Consider the following 20,721-nt stretch of genomic DNA (forward strand, 5'->3'; position numbering starts at 1 on the left):
CAATGCTGGAAATTGCAGTCGCTTCGAAGATGAGGGCAACTGCATGCCATCATGAGGAACGAGGAGCGGCTTGCTATAAGCAAATGCATAAAAGTATCTACTTTTTTGAAATGGATTTATTTGAGAATCCAAATGCCAGATAAACTTCTCTCTCCTAAGAGTGAGAGACACTTGATATGCGGTTGCAGTGTAAGTTTAACACTTCGGCAAATGAAGCTAACTGAGGAAATTAAGAATCCTATTACGACAATTAATTCTCGACTTTCATATAATGGGATTTTAGCTACAACTTTGATTGTATATTACTATTAGTTCTTGACATTTATATTTATTGGGAAATTCATGGATGCTTAGTTTAATTTGTATGTTGCCGGCTGTTATACCCAAAAAATTATGTTTTACTAGTGATTTTAACTTCTTTGGTTATGCAAGGCTGCTTGCAAGCTTTAAACTTGATCCTGCCAATTATTTCAGTTGGTGAAATGTTACATCATTTAGTGGAGGTTTTTCCATCAAGCATGGATGATTCTTATGTAGAATTAGATGAAGTGGAGTTGGTTGCACCTTTATGTTGTTACCATTACTAAGACAACTCTGCCGGCTAGGCAGTCTTGCTGTAGAATTAGGTGAAGTGGCATTTAGCTGATTTACTCTGATATTTTGCCCCTCTAACTCCACGAGGTAGTGGTAAGTTTTGCATGCACTCTACCCTCTCCGGACCTTACTAGAGGAATTTCACAGGGTACGTTGTTTATTTTGCACAATCCTCGATACACCTTAAAAGCCAATTAACGAGCTCAAGTGCCAGGTTCCACTTTTCATGTGTCTTAACGTCAGACAGAGAACCAGCTAACTTTGGGTTGGACCAGTGCATTATAATTTTACAAAGAAACTTCAAAGTTGCTCTGGATATCACAATTGAGAAAGCTCTTGCTACTACTTATAATGAGAGGATTACAAAAGCTCCAGTTATAAACAATTCAGCCCTGATCAACGAACTCAGATTATTGATAGGTTTAAAGAATTTGTTGACACAAGTTTCTATACTCATTGATCATACATGTCCATGTCTATGAGCAAAGTTTCCACTGTCAGATTGTTTTCACAAACTCAATCTAAGAAGTGCTGGCTGAAGAACATCACTTAGGGTACAGAATGTCGTAATGTCCTGGGCGATACAGCAAGGTGATGGATGGATTTGTGGTCTTGGAAACATCACTATTCCCAACTTCGCTGCTAGTAGGAATAAAGTCGTGGTGATTTACATTGATGCTGTTGTTTTCACATGAGCTTCGGTCAAGATATACAACACGGATTGGAACACCCAATGCATCTGATAGGGCTATAATTTGCACATGGTCACTCTCTTCACTCATGGGTTCCACTGCTGACTTGCAAAACTGTGTTTTCAAATAAGGAGGAGGGTTAACACCTGGTAATTCTAACATCACTGGAACAACAAAAAGCTATCAGTTTGACAATACAGGTTGCAAGGAAGTACTCGTACAAGAAAGTATATTCAGTGGACGTTAAAGACAATTATAAGCATATGTTCACCGATACAAGAACAAGTCTGAAAATTCCAAAAGGCTTTAAAAACAAACCTGCTCCACTGAGGCATTTGTTAGTCCTAGTACAAATGGCTCAAAAAACTCAGAGCGCTTCCTTATTTCACCTGATGTTACAAATCTGAAGAACATAACAACTAAACAGCACACATCATCAGGTCACAGAGAGAAGAATAAAGAACTTTATAATCTCACATTTACAAAGGTTGCCAATCGTTCACACCGTAGTCAGATATTGACGGATCACGAATTCTGCACAGGAGTTCATCATGACTGCAATAAAGAAACCAAGTTTACTTCTTGGGTACTGATTCCAGTTCGCCAGTGGAAGCATTAAGACATTGCCTAGTTAAATGGAAATTCAAAGTCGAAAATGTAAAATCCAACCTCATGGAATCTTCGCTACCTTGAAGAACACTATCGAGTTGCTCGAGGAATAACTATCAGTCCAAAAAGATGAAACAGCCTCAGGGTGACAAATTTCATAATCAAATAAACAAGAGGATGCAAGATACTGATGTAGGCAATGCAAGAGTGAAGGTAACAAGCAACGATTACTCAAGCTAAAAGAAAAAAAAATCACTCGCCGCAGGATTGACCAGGAAAAAGGTTTGATCGAACCGGTGGTATATAAAGCCTTGAGTGAAATCAAGGGAGGTATCTGATTTTTTGAAGGGAGTAATCTTTTGTTACAATTGTGATGATGGAGCATCTGCATTTGATTAGAACTGATGTCATTGATCGTTGCCTACGCGATCAAAGAGGATGCATCGAAAGTAGAATGCAGTTTGATAAATTCGCTTTACCTGTAGGTGTCGACACTAGATTGAGTTCCTTGAGTCAAGGACTCATGAAAATATACTTTGGGCCTATCTGTGGCTCCATCCAAATGTGATCCAGCTCGGGGGCCTCATGCAGCCCCTTTTGGTTTTGATAGGACACAGATACACTAGGTTGTACACGCCAATCAGAGTAATGCAGCAGTTGGATAGGTTACAAGATGTCCCGCCTCTAATGAATCTCCAAAGGTACAGGGAATTTTTAGGGATAAGGCACTTAACTAGATCAAATATGAACAATTTTGGCATAATGCAAAGAAAGTGAGAGGAGATACTTTTGTAGCAGGTTCTGATAACCCCGGATGCACTCAGGAATATTTGATATGGTTATAATCAATCCCGTGAGGTATCAGTAGGCCATTACCTGCACAGCTTAGAGGTTGGGCACAAAAGCAAACATTGTCGAAGACACCGAAAAACTCTAGTTTCGAGCTAAAATTGAGTTGTTTAGAGCAGTTAGCGAGTTTGGTAACAAATGTTGAAGGTCATCACAGGCATAGGTGGACTCTGCAAGAGGCTGGGGCACACACCAGGGCTTTTCTTCCTAACATCAAAGCATCATTACAGGGTATGTTACATGGGTTGAACTCATGCAAGAGTACAAGGACTTCACAGCCAGGACCTTCACGGGCAAATCCATCGTAGTCGAGGCCATCGCTTTACGGAGTTGCATAAAGAGGATGTTTCTTACATTCTGTTTGTTCGGAGTCTGTTTTTCTTTTGTCTCTCTAACGTCTCTTTTGACTTGACCGCCTCAGTCCGTCGACACCGGCGACTTAGTAGCCCGGCAACTAGTAAGTTGCCCTTTCAACCCAGCCAATTTCTCTCTCTTTCCCTTTTGCCTCTCTTTCTCTCTCTATCTCGGTCGTTCTTGGCCAGACGACATCCATCCACCGGAGAGTTCGCGCTTGCCACTCTGACTCCGGCGACAGTAAGATAGCGAACTGCAGCAGTCCCCTGCGAAAATCGAAAAGAGGTAGATCTGTACGTAAAAGTTCAGATCGGGCTGATCCGACGACCTCCGATGGTCCCTCCGGCGAGTCCAGAAAATCAGGTTCTTGTTCCACCAAGCTTGGCGATTTCCAGGCACTACCGGACCAGATTTATCCGGCGACCTTCTGGCGAAGCTCCGGCGACAATATTCCGACGATCAATTTCTGCACCAATTTTTGCCTAAATCCAACAAAGCAAGCAAGAGAAGAGCCCTTGATCTCTAAGCATATCCCGGTAACTTCTAAGCTTTAATCTTTATTTCTATTTCACCATTTTCTTGTCTCCTGACTTCTTTTACTTTGCTTGGGACTGTCTGCTTTCTTTTACTAGTGTTTATTGATTGTTGTTTATGTTATTTGGTCTTATCATGTGTTTTCTGTGTGCTTTTCTATATTTCTCTATTTCTTTTTGAGTAGTGGCTTTGGTGGTGGATGGTAGACTAGGGGGCATGTCTTAGGGCGGGGTCGGGGTTGGGGTCTGTTTTGAGTGTGGGTATAAGGGGGAGGGAAGGGTTAGGGTCAGGTTTGGGGTGAGGGGTAGTAGGGGTAAGCGGGACGCGAGAACCGCTAGGTTGAGAATAGGGTCTTGGCAGAGGCGGCTCAACCATATTCGTGGCCTAAGGCGAAAATTAAACAGAGGCCTTAAATTTTTAAGAAAAAAAATCCTTTTTTAATGAACTTTATTTTCAAAATTATATAATCGATTTTTTTTAATTAATTTATTTTTAAATAATAATATAATCAATGCATTAATCTTTCTTGAGACATAATATTCTAGATATATGAACTTCTTTTAATAATTCTTTCCTTTTATATGAAAAATTTATTTTTCTATAAATAATATTCATTTTTTTAAAAATTTTTATAATATATTATCAGTAAAAAATGAGGCCCTCAAATTTAGGCCCATATTATCAGTAAAAATGAGACCCTCAAATTTAGGAGCCTAAGGCGACCACCTATTTTTTATGAGGTTGAGCCACCCCTGGGTATTGGAACATAGGGACCCTTCAAGGTAAGTCCATAGAGCTCGTGAAAATTCTTAGAAAGAGGAGGATCAATATTGAGTGTGTCCAGGAGACCAAGTGGGTAGGTTCTAAGGCTAATAAGGCTAAGGATGTGGATAGGTATAAGTTGTGGTACTCAGGAAGTGAGAAGCGTAGGAATGAGGTAAGTATCTTAGTAGACAAAGAGCTTAGAGAGCAAGTGATGGAGGTTAAGAGGGTCAGCGCTAGGTTGATGACAATTAAGTTGGTCATTGGAGGGTATACACTAAACATTTTTAGTGCCTACGCGACGCAGGTAGGCTTGGACTAGGAGAAAAGAGATTTTGGGAGTTTGGACGAGGTGGTGAGAGGCGTGCTTAGCTCAAAAAAGATTTTCTTAGGAGGGGATTTCAATGGGCACATCGGGTCATTACCAAAAGGCTATGCCGATGTGCATGGAGGCTTTGGTTTCGGGGATAGGAATGAAGGAGGAGCCGGTCTTTTGGATTTTGTGAGGGCCTTTGGGTTGGTGGTAGTGAATTCAAGCTTGTCGAAAAAGGAGGAACACCTGATTACCTTCCGTAGCGCGGTAGCAAGACTCGGATCGACTTTTTGCTGCTTAGGAATGGGGATAGAGCGATGTGTAAGGACTGTAAAGTCATTTCTAGTGAGAATCTTTTGACCCAGCATATGTTTCTAGTGATGGACTTGAATATTAAGAAGGGCAACAAAAGCAGGGTCGGGGAGGATGGCCTCAAAATTAAGTGGGGTGGCTTGACTCCGGTTAGTGCTCTGAAGATGGGAGAGAAGTTGGCGACGATGGGGTGTGGGAAAGTAGGAGGGACGTGGATAGTATGTGGGACAGGGTTGCCAATTGCATTAAGGAGACGGCTAAAGAGGTGTTGGATGTCTCGAGGGGCCGGTCTGGCCAGCACCGGGGGGACTAGTGGTGGAACGGAGAAGTTTAAGGCAGAGACTGAGAAAGTGACTTATGCTAAATTGGTTGAGAGTAAAGATGAAGAAGAGAAGCGGACGAACAGGAAGGAGTACAGTTCGCTAGGAAGGAGGCTAAGTTAGCGGTTACGGCAGCTAAAACAACATCATTTGAAAGCTTGTATATAGGATTAGAGGAGAAAGGCAGGAAAAAGTTGTATAGGCTTGCCAAGGCTAGCAGCGAAAAGGCCATGACCTTGACCAAGTGAAGTGCATCAATGGACGTCCTTAGTAACAGCAGGTAGCAGTCGTATTTCCATAGACTTTTGAATGCCGAAGGGGACAAAGGTATTGCATTATGGGATTTGGAGCACTCAGGGGGTGTCGTGATTATGGTTATTGTAGACGTATTAAGGTTGAAGAGGTCAAAGAGGCTATTCGTAAGATGCGTAAAGGTTAGGGCAACGGGGTCTAACGAGATCTCGATGGATTTTTGGAAGTACACTGGCGGAGCAGGTTCCGCAGGTTTAGGATGGCTGACCCAATTGTTTAACGACATTTTCAGGACTGCGCCCGAGCGTTGGAAATGGAGTACAATGATTCCTTTATACAAGAACAAGAGTGATATTCAGAGTTGCAACAACTACAAGGGTATTAAGTTGTTGAGTCACACTATGAAGATTTGGGAGAGGGTGGTCGAGCAGAGGTTGATGAGGATCGAGTCTATTTTTGAGAATTAGTTTGGATTTATGCTAGGTCACTTAACGATAGAGGCAATTCACCTTGTGTGGAGACTAGTGGAGCAGTATAGGAAGAGGAAGAGGGACTTACACATGGTGTTCATCAACCTGAAAAACGCGTACGAAAAAGTCCTTAGGGAGGTTCTTTGGAGATGCTTGGAGGTTAGAGGTGTACCTGTGGTGTACATTAGATCGATTAAGGACATGTACGACGGAGCGAAGACTCGGGTAAGGACGATCGATGGGAGATTTAGAGCATTTCCCTATTTCGATAAGGTTGCACTAGGGATCAACTCTTCGCCCATTTTTATTCGCCTTGGTGATAGATGTTTTGACGCGGCGCATTCGAGGAAAGGCACCTTGTGCATACTATTTGTGGATGATGTAGTTTTACTGATGAGACTTGAGGAGGTGTTAATGATAAATTAGAGGTTTGGAGACAAACTCTGGAGTCTAAAGGATTCATGTTGCGCAGGACCAAGATGGAGAACTTGGAAGGCAAGTTCAGTGATTTGACGCATGATGACAAAATGGTAGTGAAGATGGATTCCCTGGTTATTCCTAAAAGGGATAGTTTTAAGTATCTTAGGTATATGATTCAAAAGAATGGAGAGATTGACGAGGATGCCACTCACTGTATTGGGGCAGGATGGATGAAATGGAGGCTCGTCTCTAGAGTTTTGTGTGATAAGGTGCCTCCCAAGCATAAAGGTAAATTCTTTAAAGCGGTAGTCCGTCCGGCCATGTTGCATGGAACGGAGTGTTGGACAATTACGAACTCTCATATCCAAAAGTTGAAGGTGACGGAGATGAGGATGTTGTGTTGGATAAGTGAACTTACCAGGGAAGATAGGGTTACGAATGAGACTACTTGGTAGAAGGTAGGAGTGGCTTCGATGGAAGACAAGATGCGGAAAGTGAGGTTGAGATGATTTGAGCATGTGATGAGGAGAGGCCCAGATACCCCAATTCGTAGGTATGAGAGGTTGGCTATGGATGGTTTCAGGCAAACTAGAAATAGACCGAAGAAATACTGAAGGGAGGTGAAATACTGGAGGGAGGTGATTAAACATGACATGAAGCAGTTACAGCTTACTGAAAATATGACCCTAGATAGGAAGATATTGAGGACACGAATTAGGTTAGAGGGCTAGTTTGTGGGTGTGAGTCGTAACTAGTAGATAAGATTGCTTTGGTGTAGCTATGCTCGTAGGTTGGAGTTTCTTGTTTGGAGGGTTTGGGTGAAGTGTGTGTTTTCGGTTAGATAGTGTACAATACTACTCTGTGGGTGTCTTATTTTTGTTATTTCATCTTGTTTTATGTTTTATTACGAAGAGTTAGCTAAGGCCAACAACGACACCGAAGTTGCTATCATTGACCAGACAAAGAGTCCGGGGACAAGGGTTCAGGGCCTAATGAAGAGGTTTTGAAGCTAAGACAACAACTGGCAAATTCGCACTGGGCTTGGGCTAGTGGGTTACCTCCTCTGTTTTCCACTAATGACCTTGAAAATCCCTCTAGCTTTTCGATAATGTCGTACGCCCAGTTTCTTATATCTATTGACATGCACCGGTATTTACTCTGTGCCAACACTATCCCAGCACTTCCACTACGCATTTCCCAGCTCCTCAACATAGAACTACCACATACCATGCGCTACCTATTGTCTATGTTTTTGTAACTAAACCCCACATGAGGCTCCTACTTTTGTTATTTTCTTAACGATTGTACTCCCTCGATCTGCTAGTGAACATGTGTCTAATATTCCTAATGACTAGTGTTATGCTCCAGAGCCCACGTTCAAGTTGACTGACCTAATTGCTATATTCAACAACTTGATTTTCCTTCGATGCTGAGAAGCCTATCATGACAAAAAAGCAAGAACAAATGGCTAGAAAGACGGAGAGTTTTAAACAGGCTATGAAAAACTTAACGGGATTAGGAGGCATCACAAGAGTTTCATATAAGGACTTATGCATATTTCCAAGTGTCCACCTTCCTCCCTGGTTTTAAGATGCTGAAGTTTGATAAGTATGATAGAATTGTGATCCTATGGCGCTTTTGAGACTATAATATAATCAATTAAGAGGAGCTGGAGGGAAAGAAGAATTGCTTATGGCTTATTTTAGGTGGGAGTCTAACAAGTGTGACAGCTCTGGCGTGCAAATGACACTGACACTTTGTTTGGATGGTGGTTTCCCATGGTTTCATTATATATGGTACTGTATGGCATTGTACTTTACAATATAGTACAATACAGTGTTTGGATGGACCGTGTCGTTTAGTGTTGTTTAATAATAGTTCTATTGTTTGGTTTGATGGAATGACATTGCATCGTAACTAGTGAGTTCACTAAAATGCCTTTAATTATTATAAATATATTTATCAATAATTGTTAAAAAATAATTTTAAGATAATTTTCTTCCTACTAATTTGTCACAAATTATGTCATGTAAATATATTAAGCTGTTAAATTCATTAAATTCTAACAAAATCAATAAAAGTGTAGATCAAAATAAATATAATCAGATTCATTTTTTTGATAGAAACAGATTTTATTTTTTTTTTGGTGTTTTGAGAAGTGACCACCAACGACAAGTACGATGTTTGAATGCCTCTTTTGTGTATGCTACAGGTGTGGAGGGATAAGGGTAGAGGTGGGGTAAGAAAAAGATTTTGAAATTTTTTTAAAAAAAAAAAAAAGTTAAAATTTCTTCGGTGGGTGAGGGTTGGTAGGGGTGGGGTAATTTTGATTTTTTTTTTAAAAACAAACTTAAAGAATGAAAAAAGTAATTTGGGGGTGGGGGTGAAAGTGGGGTAAGAAAAAGGTTTTAAAATTTAAAAAAAAAAAAAAACAAATTAAAAGAGCTGGACTACTAAACTGTTGGAACAAGGTTGGTAATGCAGTAAAGAAGGAAAGAGATGGAAGATTGTCCCTGCTTGTATTTGTTGTTCAGTATGGATGGAAAGAAACAGAAGATGTTCTGAAGACAAACAGAGCAGCCTACAGGAGTTTAAGATGAACTGCCTAGCTTTATATTATTTTTGGTGTAAACAGAAAATACTAGCTCAACCAGAAGATATCTTTGATGTTTCAGATTGTTTATAGGATCTACAGCTAGATGAAAAGTTTGTAAGTTGTAATACTTTTGAAGGGAGGTTACATTTCTTTAAATGTAGTAAACCTATGGATATAGACTAACATTACCATTCTCAAATAGAAAAACAAAATACTAGCTCAACCAGAAGATATCTTTGATGTTTCAGATTGTTTATAGGATCTACAGCTAGATGAAAAGTTTGTAAGTTGTAATACTTTTGAAGGGAGGTTACATTTCTTTAAATGTAGTAAACCTATGGATATAGACTAACATTACCATTCTCAAATAGAAAAACAAATTAAAAGAAAATTAGGGTGGGAGTTTGATGGGGGTTGGGGTCGGGGGATAGGATAAGATTTTTAAAAAAAAAATCAAAAAACAAATTTAAAAAATAAAATACATTTCATTTTTTTTTTTTTGAGGGGGGGATTAAATAATATAGGTAAACCGTAAAATAAGATTATGTGATATTAAGGGCATAATTGAAAAAGAAAATAGGAAAACTATGGGATACAACCAAATATGGTTTCATTAAGTAAAGATTTTCATGGTTACCAAACCATGAAATCAAAATACCATACCATATATTTTAAGAAACAATCAAAACAAACATGGTTCTCTTAATAACCATACCATATCATACCATGAGAAACCACTATCCAAATTGTGAGGGTATCAAGGTTGTGCAATGCACATACTTCATGGTTCAATGCATCAAGAAATGATATAGCTTTATGCAAAATGCACCTACTCTGATCATAAGTAATTACAAATATCAAGATGGAAAGACAAGTTACCGCAAAAAAGTCTTCAAAGGTGAATTCTGCATAGCCCAAACTTAGTAGTGTCTTCTTGCATTCCTCAATATTAGCTTTAATGCGATGAACTTCATTTTGATCTTGTGATTCCAGAATGTGCTCCTTTAGTTGAAATACATGATCCGTTAGTAACTAAAAATTCCAAATATCAAAGTCGATGCTAGAGGACCACATATGTATATACAAAATAACATGCAAATAAGAAATTAACCATACAAGGTAACCAAACATGAAACTGCGGAAAAAGCAATTCCCATCCCCACGTGTTCTTCTAATGGCAGCATATTGTTCACTCAGCACCTGCAGAAGTAGTTACATCAATTACTGAGCAATGCAGAAAAATCACCAAAAAACACAAAAACAATTTCAAACCTTTATTTTCTTCAGCAAAATTGAATTTCCCAGATGGTACTCAGCTTCTAACGAAGATAAGGGTTCCTGCAGTTATCACCTCCACTAAGATACTCTAATTAATCAATGTATTTACTAAAGTTCCAAGTAATTAGAGCAAAACTCGCAACAATTTTTGTATCTTTAATTCTTTACAATATTTTCTATAAGGATCTTGAACAATCCCCAATGTTCTAGAAACCACAAGTTCTAAAAGATACCCACACAAGCACTTACATAAAATGCAGAAGAAATGGTAAACCAAGGAGAAACCATGGAATGATATATTAGCAAAGCATTAAGAAGAAAAAGGTTCTGAAATTAGTTTGCGAGGAGGGTTCAAAGCATGCAGACCCTTGCTGGCAACATAGTCAGTCAGGCCAAGTGAGAATGGTGAATCAGCGAAAACTCGAACTACGTACAGACATACTATTGAAAATGCCCATCGACATAAAAAAACTGGTGCTATTGCAACTTGTGGCTACTCCTGATTTTATTTTGTTTTTGATCAAGCAAGGAGGTAGAAACGGCTACACCTCCTGTTTTGACAGGAAAACTGCCGAGAATGGCATGGATTGGTAGGAAATACCATTCTGGTACAATGTGATGTAGGGAGTAAGCAGACTAACAACAACATACCCAGTATATTCCCACCAAGTGGGGTCTGGGGAGGGTAAGTGTACGCAGTCCATACCACTACCTCAAATGTGAGATAGAGAGGTTGTTTCCGATAGACCCCCGGCTCAAAATAAAGCAATCTAAGATAAGATAAAGGAATACTAATAGAACAAGATACAATAGAAATTAACATATTCAATAATACCAAAAGCACGATACTCCAAGTACACACCAAAACATACAACATCCTAACTCAGACTAACCTTCTACCCTAATTCGCTGCCTCCACAACTTCTTATGCAGCGTCATGTCCTCGGTAAGCTGAAGTTGCTCCATGTCATGTCTAATCACCTCCCTCCAATATTTCTTCGATCTACCTCTACCTTGCTTGAAACCATCCCTAGTCAACCTCTCACACCGCCGCACTGGGGCATCCGTGCTCTTCCTCATCACATGACCAAACCATCTCAACCTCGCTTCCCTCTTCTTGGCTTCTATCGAAGCCACTCCCACTTTATCTCGAATAACCTCATTTCTAATCCTATCTTTCCTAATACACCCACACATCCACCAAAGCATTCTCATCTCCGCCACCTTCATCTTCTGGATGTGGGTCTTTTTAACAGGCCAACACTCCGCCCTATACAACAAAGCCGGTCTAACCACCACTCTATAGAACTTGCCTTTTAAGTTTGGTAGGTACCTTTTTGTCACACAAGATACCGGAGGCGAGCCTCCATTAGATCCACCCTACCCCGATCCGATGAGTGACATCCTCGTCAATCTCTCCATTCACCTTCTATTATTGCTCGAATTATCCATAAATTGCAGTGCTGATGTGAATCTTGAGAAAATCAAGCAAAGTATCAGTCCAGGAATATGTCGTACCCCTTTATTTACTTGATAAGCCATGCCTTTTTTGGTTTCCAGAATACTAAGATAACTAATTGAAATAAAACACTTTAGAGATCAGGTAGAGAATAATCAGCATAAATTATGTCAAATATTCCGTTGATAAGCCTTTACCTAGATACATAATTAACTCACAAGAAGAAGAAATTCCTTCAAGATAGTTAACAGAACTGACTTAGCATCCAGTCAAAACAGAACTAACTTGTTCCTACTGGCCTATGCACGAACCTTCAAATTATATACACCACATAAAAACTCCATGAATCAGGCCAATTTAATTATGAACACTAACATGTTGATCTGGGAACTGAGATACCAAGAGCTATGGTTTCAAATCAAATTAGTACCTTGAATATAGACAACATAAATAATCAGAACCAAATAAGTTAATGCTTCCAAGACAGGATTACACTTGCCTTATCACCAACAAATGGAATTTTTACAGCTTGTTCAGCCTGTATGGCAGAGTGCTGTTCCATTATATCATCATCCTTAAATCTTTTCCAGTCATCAATTTCAGATGTTTGAACAGATGTCAATGTTTCTTTTTCTGCATCAGCCACGTCCCCATCCTGATCTTTCATATCTTTCTTCATTTGATGGTCTGATCCGATATCTTTCCTGCTCAAGGACACCAATTATATTTGTGAATTGCACAATATATCAAAGTAGCCTAGAGAATCTTATTCACAGATCATCAGATAAGAAAACAAATAATTGACCATTGGGAAAGAATTAGTATATAAATATTTACTCCTGCATTAAAAATATGCAGCAGCCTATACTTTTGCCCAAAAAAAAAAAACATAGCAGCAATTAAAAAGGTCTAGTCAATGATAGTATCAACATGGCTGTGGACCTTTGACAATTAAAGTATCTCATTGCAAAACCCCATCTTGACCATAGCGGGAAAATAAATATTACCAAAACATGGTGGCAAAGAATGTAAACATTACAACAACAACAACATACCCAGTGTATTCCCACATAGTGGGGTCTGGGGAGGGTAGAGTGTACGTAGACCATCCCACTACCTCATATGAAGTAAAGAGGTTGTTTCCGATAGACTCCCGGCTTAGGACCAATAGCAGTATAACAAATACAAAACAGAAAAGCATATAAACTAGTACAATCTGCAAATAAACTAACGCCACTAGTCATAAGATAATACTACAGCCACAAGATAAAACTAAAAACTATCTATCCGAAACCATAGACAACGTTCAACACCACAAACAAGAAACTTCAGACACAAATAAAGAACGCTCCCCTATTGTAACCAACGCACTCTCACCCCCTAACCCTCAACCCTAATCCGCGTTCTCCACACCTTTCTATCAAGGGTCATGTCTTCCGTAAGCTGTAACTGTTCTATATCATGCCTAATCACCTTCCAATATTTCTTCGGCCTACCTCTACCCCACCTAAAACCATCCATAGTCAGTGTCTCACACCTCCGCACTGGAGCATCAGAGTCCCTCCTCATCACATGCCCGAACCAACGTAACCTAACTTCTCAAACCTTGTCCTCTGCCGAGGCCACTCCCACTTGCTCCCGAATACTCTCATTCCTTATCCTATCTTTCCTGGTATGACCATACATCCATCGCAACATCCTCATCTCCGCCACCTTCAACTTTTTGATGTGAGAGTTCTTAACTGGCCAACATTCGGCTCCATACAACATAGCCGGTCGGACTGCCACTCTATAGAACTTTCCTTTAAGCTTCGGGGGCACCTTCTTATCACATAAAACTCCTGAAGCGAGCCTCCATTTCAACCACCCCGCCCCAATACGATGCGTGATATCCTCGCCAATCTCCCCATTGCCCTGAATCATAGACCCTAGATACTTGAAGCTCTCCCTCTTCTTCTGAATGGCCTGAGAGTCCAGCTTCACAACCACGTCAGCCTCCTGCGACACTTCACTAAACTTAGACTCCAAATACTCTGTCTTGGTCCTACTTAACCGAAATCCTTTAGACTCCTGAATAATTCAGTGAAGTCAGAAGTGGGAATAATTGGAAATACCTGAAGAAGAAATAGACAAATATCCTAAAGCTCATAATTATCTTCAAGAGACTAAATATGTTAAGCAAAATATTGTAAAGAGCTTCTAATGTATTAAATCGCAATTGAAAGAGCCTTCTCCTGGAAAATAAGGATCTTCAAACAACTAAATCAAAAAATGTGTAGCTGCAAACTGGAAAAAAAAAGGTGCAATTGGAATGGCCAGAGCCTTGTGGAGTCTTGTAACACATAAACCAAAATATATCTTTCCCAGTAAAGATGAAAAGTACATGCAACCATGGAAAGTTTCCTGCAAAACATGGCAAGGCAGAAACCATACCAGTTTATATCCATCAATCTACCCATGAAAAAAAAATTCAACTAAAATTATACCCCTAAATGACCATATATCTATACAAATTAAAAGTGTGTAGCCCTTAAGCATAATGTTAAATTACTAAAATATCCTTCTTAAAAATTTAATTACCCTAAGAATCCTAAATAACCTATAGACGCAAGTCAAACAGTTGCAACGCTTCAACAAGCCAGTAATTACTCCTTCATGGTATTATAATTTTCAACAGTTGCAATGCTTCAACAAGTGTGGGATAACTCCTTCCTATTATAATTTTTTCATCCCATAAAACATGCCATATACGGATGCCAATAAAATGGTGAGAAGACTTGCAATATTCATGGAATTGATGGCTATGCAAACTGGATGTAAACACTAAGGGGGCGTTTGGTAGAGTGTATAAGAATAGTGCAAAATATGATGTATTAGCTGTGCTTGAATTAGTTATGCTTGGATTATTTTTTATGCAGTGTTTGATTTGGTGTGTTAAAATAACTTTCATTGCATATTTTTAAATAAAAAAATAATTTACAAAATACCCTTCACAAACATAATGAAAATGATGTGGAAAAGATTTTGAGGGGCTATTGTGTCTTTAAACATGCCAATGCATGCATTAAAGTTCATTGCATTATTAATACCAAGGGTTTCCCATGTATTAGCTATGCATAGCATAATACACAATAGCATGTATATTAATGCTTGCATTAGTTATACAAAGGTTGAAAAAGTGTACCAAACAAGGTATTAGAGATACACAAAGCAAATGCATGCATTATTTTTTCTAATGCAACTTACCAGACGACTCCTAAAACATACGGTAAGTTCTGCGAAATATATTCCACCATTATTTATTAACACGTCAGTATAAAATATGTAGAGAAAGGGTTAAGGATTTTGAAAGAGTTGAGATACAGTGAAAAATCAAGAATAATTATCTAATTACATTTAAATTAAATTTAGATAAAGATGCTCCAATTCTGAAAGCCAACAATTTTTGGGCGGCAACAATTAAAAAAAATATATGGAACTAAAGTTATCTACTGCCAGATTAAAGAAAGCACTTGAATTCATGATCAGACAGAATTTTTTGCCTTTCATGGTTATCTTGCTTTATATTGATGGATGACAACATATAAGCAGATTTGGGCTTATTACTCAACCCTAAATATTAACACATGAAGTGATGATTATCCAAGATCATATAAAGAAATACAATAATCCCTAACTCTCAGACGTCAAATTCTCTACAGACGTTCATTTGTCACATCCAACCCGAGGTAACAATGTTGCATTTGAGTTGGCCGAAGACAATACTAATACCTTTATATCAAGAAGAAAGTGACAATAAATCAGCTTTACTTTCTCTAGACGTTTTTAAATTTTTAAAATTTGGTTTAAAGGCTTCCCACTTTTAATGTAATATAGAATATAACTAAAGATGTATATATATGAAACAAAATCACCACAAATAATAGGGCAGATACAAATTATTATTTGTTGATCTTATATTATACATCTTAAATTATCTGCAACACATTAGGAATAACATATGCTTAAGGTTAACTTTGTTATTCTTTTGACCAAATGAAAACAATTAATTGGCATATAATTCGATAACATGGATGAAAAAAATCTGTAAAACACTATATTTTAGGTTTTAAAAGCATGAATTTTACTTTCCCTAAAAAAATTTCTTTTCTATGCATCGAAAATAGTGAAATGGGGAAAGGCTAGGGGATTTGAAGCATTGTTCTATATCCCAAGAGTTTTACTAGCATGTTTGGCCAAGATTTTGGAAAATTAAAAGTGCTTATTTTAGAAAGTGAAGTGTTTGGTCAAGCTTTTGAGAAAAAATAAGTGCTTTCGAGAAGTAACAGAAGTCATTCTTTAAATGACTAAAAAAAAAGTTAGACAAACAAATTGAAACAGAAGAAATACTATATTTTTTTGGTATATACAACAACAACAACATACCCAGTATATTCCCACCAAGTGGGGTCTAGAGAGGGTAAGAGTACACAGTCCATACCACTACCTCAAATGTGAGATAGAGAGGTTGTTTCCGATAGAGCCCCGGCTCAAAATAAAGTAATCTAGGATAAGATAAAGAATAGTAATAGAACAAGATATAATAGAAATTAACATATTCAATAATACCAAAATGAGTATATATATAGGGAGGACTTTTACATGGACTAATAACCATGTATAGTAGTAGAATTGACAGGACTTTAACATGGACTAATTAATAACCACGTACAATACCAAATCAAATGTTTTCAGTATGGCTACGGCTGTACCCAGAACTTTACACATGAACAGAGGGGGATATATAATTTACTTTCTAACAATTTTAACACTTAAATCTACTCAATAGAACTTATCCATTTCACACAAAAAACAATGCATAGCAAGGGAACATAGGTAACCTTCAAAATTGATATAAATACTCCAAATGAGGCGCAAATAAAACGGACAAGCAAGTTATTTTAGAGACCATCTCATCTACAGGCAACGTGAGAGTTGTTCCATATGACGTGAATCATTATAAATGAGCTTAAATGATGCAGACTTCACTCAATGTAAAAGAGGGAACTTTATCATGGTCAAATTGAATCAACAGTAAGAAATAACAAATTATGCATCAACTTTCAGCAAGCAAGAGAGAAAGGAAAGAAAAGAAAGGAAAGGTTGAACTAGCACAGTCATGATCGTCCAATAAGCATTAACTACTTTTGGAGCCAAATTTTAATCATCAGTTGCTACTGTTTCTTAGCCAAGCAAACGACAAATAATCTTCAGCTTTTTATCAAGAAAAACAAACATTGTCCAGATTTACCTCAATAGTTCATTCATATGCATGCAAGAAAAGAAACAGCCCATTTCCAATAATAAACAAGAGGTATGGGAGGGGAAAGAAAGGTTTGTGCCTTCATAAATAGGCAAAAGGTTTGCGCCTTCACAAATAGGCAACAAGAGCTAATCTAAAAAAAAAGATTCTAACACTTAAGAAAGGAAAGGAACCAAAGTTGGACTTCAAAACAGGGGAATAAGTTACTGGGAAACAGGGGGTCACTCGATTATTTCAAAATCCCGCACTAACTTAATGATTTTAACATTTAGCTTAAGGAAATCATCCAACAAAAAAAAGATGGAGAGCATGTATGACATACAACAAACACAAGGAAGAGATGCACACCTGAAAGAGGTTTGTAAACCAAATTGTCATGCTTTCAAGCCATATTTAAGAATAAGAAAAAGAAGAATTAACCCATTTGCAGACTTGAGAATCACAACCAAGACCATGAAAAGGAACTTAAAGTCCATACAAAATAAATTAGTTGCTCTAAAGGCACAATCATAAAAAAACGAATACTCTTTTAACCAACACATGCTGCATATAGACAAATTGATGCCGAACATATCACTCTACTCATTCAAACAAAAACTTTAAACATACGAACAGATATGGCAGAGAAACAGATGTATATCATCAATATATCAGGTATCGTGCTTGTGAGAAATAAAGAGAAAAATATTATTGAATTGTTGTAACTACATTATTACATTGAGGACCAATTTATAGACAATACATTGCAATCCTTTTCCTAATAGGATACTACATTACAATCCTTTTCCAAGTAGGATTTTATATGTTATTCCTATTCCTACTCATATTCTAACACTCCCCCCCTCAAGCTGGTGCATAGAAGACATATGTACCAAGCTTGTTATGGATGTAACTAATATGAGAATCGGTGAGGTACTTGGCGAAGATATCTGCAAGAAAACTAATAAGGACTGCTTTGGACGTCTGGGAGACCTCAATTGAAACGGAACAAACTGAAAAAATGATCCGAAAAGTAGAAAATATTGCCGTAAAGTCGATGTATCGCTGGAAAATTGCCGAAAACTGGTATAAAATATACGGGTCACCTCGAAATTAAGAGACGAGTAGATCTTGAACATGAAAGTCACCGAAAACTTAGCCGAAACATGCTCACACGCCGGATTATTAGATTTGATGGCTGAAAAGTGACTACAATCTGAGGAAAAAAAAGTATATGGGTAGGGTCAGAATGATGACACGACCCTACTGAAAAAGAGAAATATGTGTAGGGTCGGAATGATGGCACGACCCTATTGAGAAATAGAAATTATATGAGTAGGGTCGGAATGACGGCACGATCCTACTGAAAAAGAGAAATTATATGGGCAGGGATGGCACGACCCTACTGAAAAAAATCTGAGGAGTCACCGGAAAGGCGTACGGAACTATGTAAATTAAATCTGAGAAGTCACCAGAAAGATGCATGGTGCTATGCAACTTAGATATGAGACAGTAGTCCGGAAAGATGCACGATGCTACGCAAATCAGATATGAGAAAATAGTCACCGAAAAAAAGTAAGGTGCTAAGAAAAATAGATATGAAAAAGTAGTCACCGGACAGATGCATGGTGCTACGCAAAGAAATGAGAAAATAATCACTAGAAAGATGCACAGTGAGTCAGTGACCCAACTTTTGCTAACATAATCATTGGCCAGACGGGCGGCATATATGGATTATAGCCGCCCGCCGGCAGCGGAAGCTCTTTTATTCTTTACCAAGATCGTGGAAGTTTTGATACCATGTGAGAAATATAAGAGAAAAATATTATTGAATTGTTGTAACTGCATTATTACATTGAGGCCCTATTTATAGACAATACATTCCAATCCTTTTCCTAATAGGACACTACATTACAATCCTTTTCCAAGTAGGATTTTATATGTTATTCCTATTCCTACTCATATTCTAACAGTTCTTAAACTAGAATAGGACTTCCCTCTTGCTCTTATCTTGCGAAAATAACAAAAAAAAAAAATTCAACAAAAAAAAGCATAAACAAAGTAACCAAATGAGAGCAGCAAGACACTAATTAGGAAAGCAAATTCCATTTAGATGACTAGATTCATTTCAAGAAAGTGGTGAGGATTTCAAGATATAGGAGCACCTTGGGGGAAATCAAATTGGTTTATTCAAGATTTTCCAAGAGCTCAACTATCCTTCGACATTCAACTCACCTTTCCTGAACATAGTCGTAACAAAATGAGGAAGATTCAAGTTCCAATTTTAAACAATTAAAGCTCGCCAGGTGAACAACGATGATAAACACCAGGAATAGGAGACTATTAATTTTAGCAAAAAGGCAGTTAAGCAAGTTCATGGATTCACAATTTGCACGATGATGGTAACAAAGTGGGTGGAGTGCCTTCAATCGCAAATGAAACATTCACGCAAATCAATCAAGACAGCAGAGTACTTCATAGATACAAAGGACCATTTCGATGAATAGAGACGGATCCAGGATTTGAAGTTTATATCGGTTCACAAGCTCCATTTCTACTGCAGGACCAACAGTTCACTTTGCTAAAAAGTTCCCAATTAATAATCTCATATATTTAATGAATTTCTCAATACAATTACAAAATATGCTCGTTTTGATATAACATTTTATCTTGTTTCCATTTTATTTATTATTCCTGATCCCTTATCTGTTATCCTGACGTCCTGCATACGAAAGTTAATGTACTTATACACGATCTGCACAAAAGTTACTGGGTTCCAAGGAACCCCCACCTAACACTAAATCAGTAATTCAATTTTGAAAAGAGTTCTACGGAACCACTTGATATTTACACACGAAATTCACAGAACCAAACATACAAGAAAGGAATTCATCCAGACACAAGTAAAAGATAACTACATCACGACATACCCAATGTATTCCCACAAAGTGGGGTCCAGAGCGTAAAGTATACGCAGTCCGTACCACTAACTAAAGAGAGTGAGGCAGAAAGACTGTTTTCAATAGATATTTGCTCAAGATAAAAGCAGTCTATAAAAAGACTTCATATAAGAGCAATAAAAAAGATCACCTTTGAACTTTACCGGAGAAGCTTCCGCCACTGAATTCTTATTAGTCTTTGCCGGAATGCAATTTGATTTTTTTTGGGTGTGTATATGTAGTCTCTGAATTATTAATGAAAGGAAAGAGCAGTGTTAAAGTTGGGCCGGGTCTTTTGGATTACATTTGGGCCTGAAACTGTCCAAAATAAGGAAAAACTATCTACATTTGATTACTTTGAGCCCGTTTGGATAGCCTAAAAAAAATGGTTTTAAAAAATTCTTTATAAGTGTTTTTGAAAGTGCTGAAACTCATTTTAAAAATACGCAGTTACTTATTTAGATAAAAGTGTTAAACCTGAAAAAAAAATTGTTGATGTGTTTGGTAAATAAGTATTGTTAAGCACTTTTTTTTTTATCAAAATGTCTAAAATATCCTTGAAGTTGTTAACAATATGAAGAGTTGATTATAATTCATTTTTATTTCTGAAATAATTCAAATTAAAATTAATATATATATTTTTAATTCAGTTTATATATATATATATATATATATATATATATATAT

General features: G+C 37.8%; 1 protein-coding gene across 3 annotated transcripts; it reads right to left on the reverse strand.

Moving 5' to 3' along the window:
• Nucleotides 1–918: 918 nt before the first annotated feature.
• LOC107845331 (OVARIAN TUMOR DOMAIN-containing deubiquitinating enzyme 1) lies at nucleotides 919–20,337 on the reverse strand. 3 transcript variants are annotated; one of them, XM_047398052.1, is made up of 10 exons: nucleotides 20,186–20,238; nucleotides 20,026–20,085; nucleotides 12,314–12,518; nucleotides 10,350–10,415; nucleotides 10,194–10,277; nucleotides 9,957–10,079; nucleotides 1,956–2,008; nucleotides 1,792–1,841; nucleotides 1,605–1,705; nucleotides 919–1,400 (listed from the first exon to the last, which is right to left on the reverse strand). In XM_047398052.1, exons 3-10 carry the CDS (start codon nucleotides 12,491–12,493, stop codon nucleotides 1,140–1,142), a joined length of 918 nt encoding a protein of 305 aa, XP_047254008.1. In that variant the 5' UTR covers nucleotides 12,494–12,518; nucleotides 20,026–20,085; nucleotides 20,186–20,238; the 3' UTR covers nucleotides 919–1,139. The 3 variants fall into 3 exon arrangements, with proteins under 3 accessions (XP_047254008.1, XP_047254007.1, XP_016545080.1); XM_047398051.1 differs by lacking the exon at nucleotides 20,026–20,085 and adding an exon at nucleotides 19,261–19,335 and having other exon boundaries at nucleotides 20,186–20,233; XM_016689594.2 differs by lacking the exon at nucleotides 20,026–20,085 and having other exon boundaries at nucleotides 20,186–20,337.
• Between the last annotated feature and the right edge of the window lie 384 nt (nucleotides 20,338–20,721).

Source organism: Capsicum annuum, chromosome 10, assembly GCF_002878395.1.
Source record: "Capsicum annuum cultivar UCD-10X-F1 chromosome 10, UCD10Xv1.1, whole genome shotgun sequence".
Taxonomy (NCBI): Eukaryota; Viridiplantae; Streptophyta; class Magnoliopsida; order Solanales; family Solanaceae; genus Capsicum; species Capsicum annuum.

Bases quoted from the DNA above. Each gene is read 5' to 3' on its own strand.
- LOC107845331 (XM_016689594.2), bottom strand. From the start codon at position 12,493: ATGAAGAAAGATATGAAAGATCAGGATGGGGACGTGGCTGATGCAGAA. The intron at 10,278-10,349 runs GTTTGAAATTGT...CTACTTCTGCAG, and splicing joins TTTTGCTGAAGAAAATAAAG to GTGCTGAGTGAACAATATGC. The intron at 2,009-9,956 runs GTAACTTGTCTT...TTGGACTGATAG, and splicing joins CCTTTGAAGACTTTTTTGCG to TTATTCCTCGAGCAACTCGA.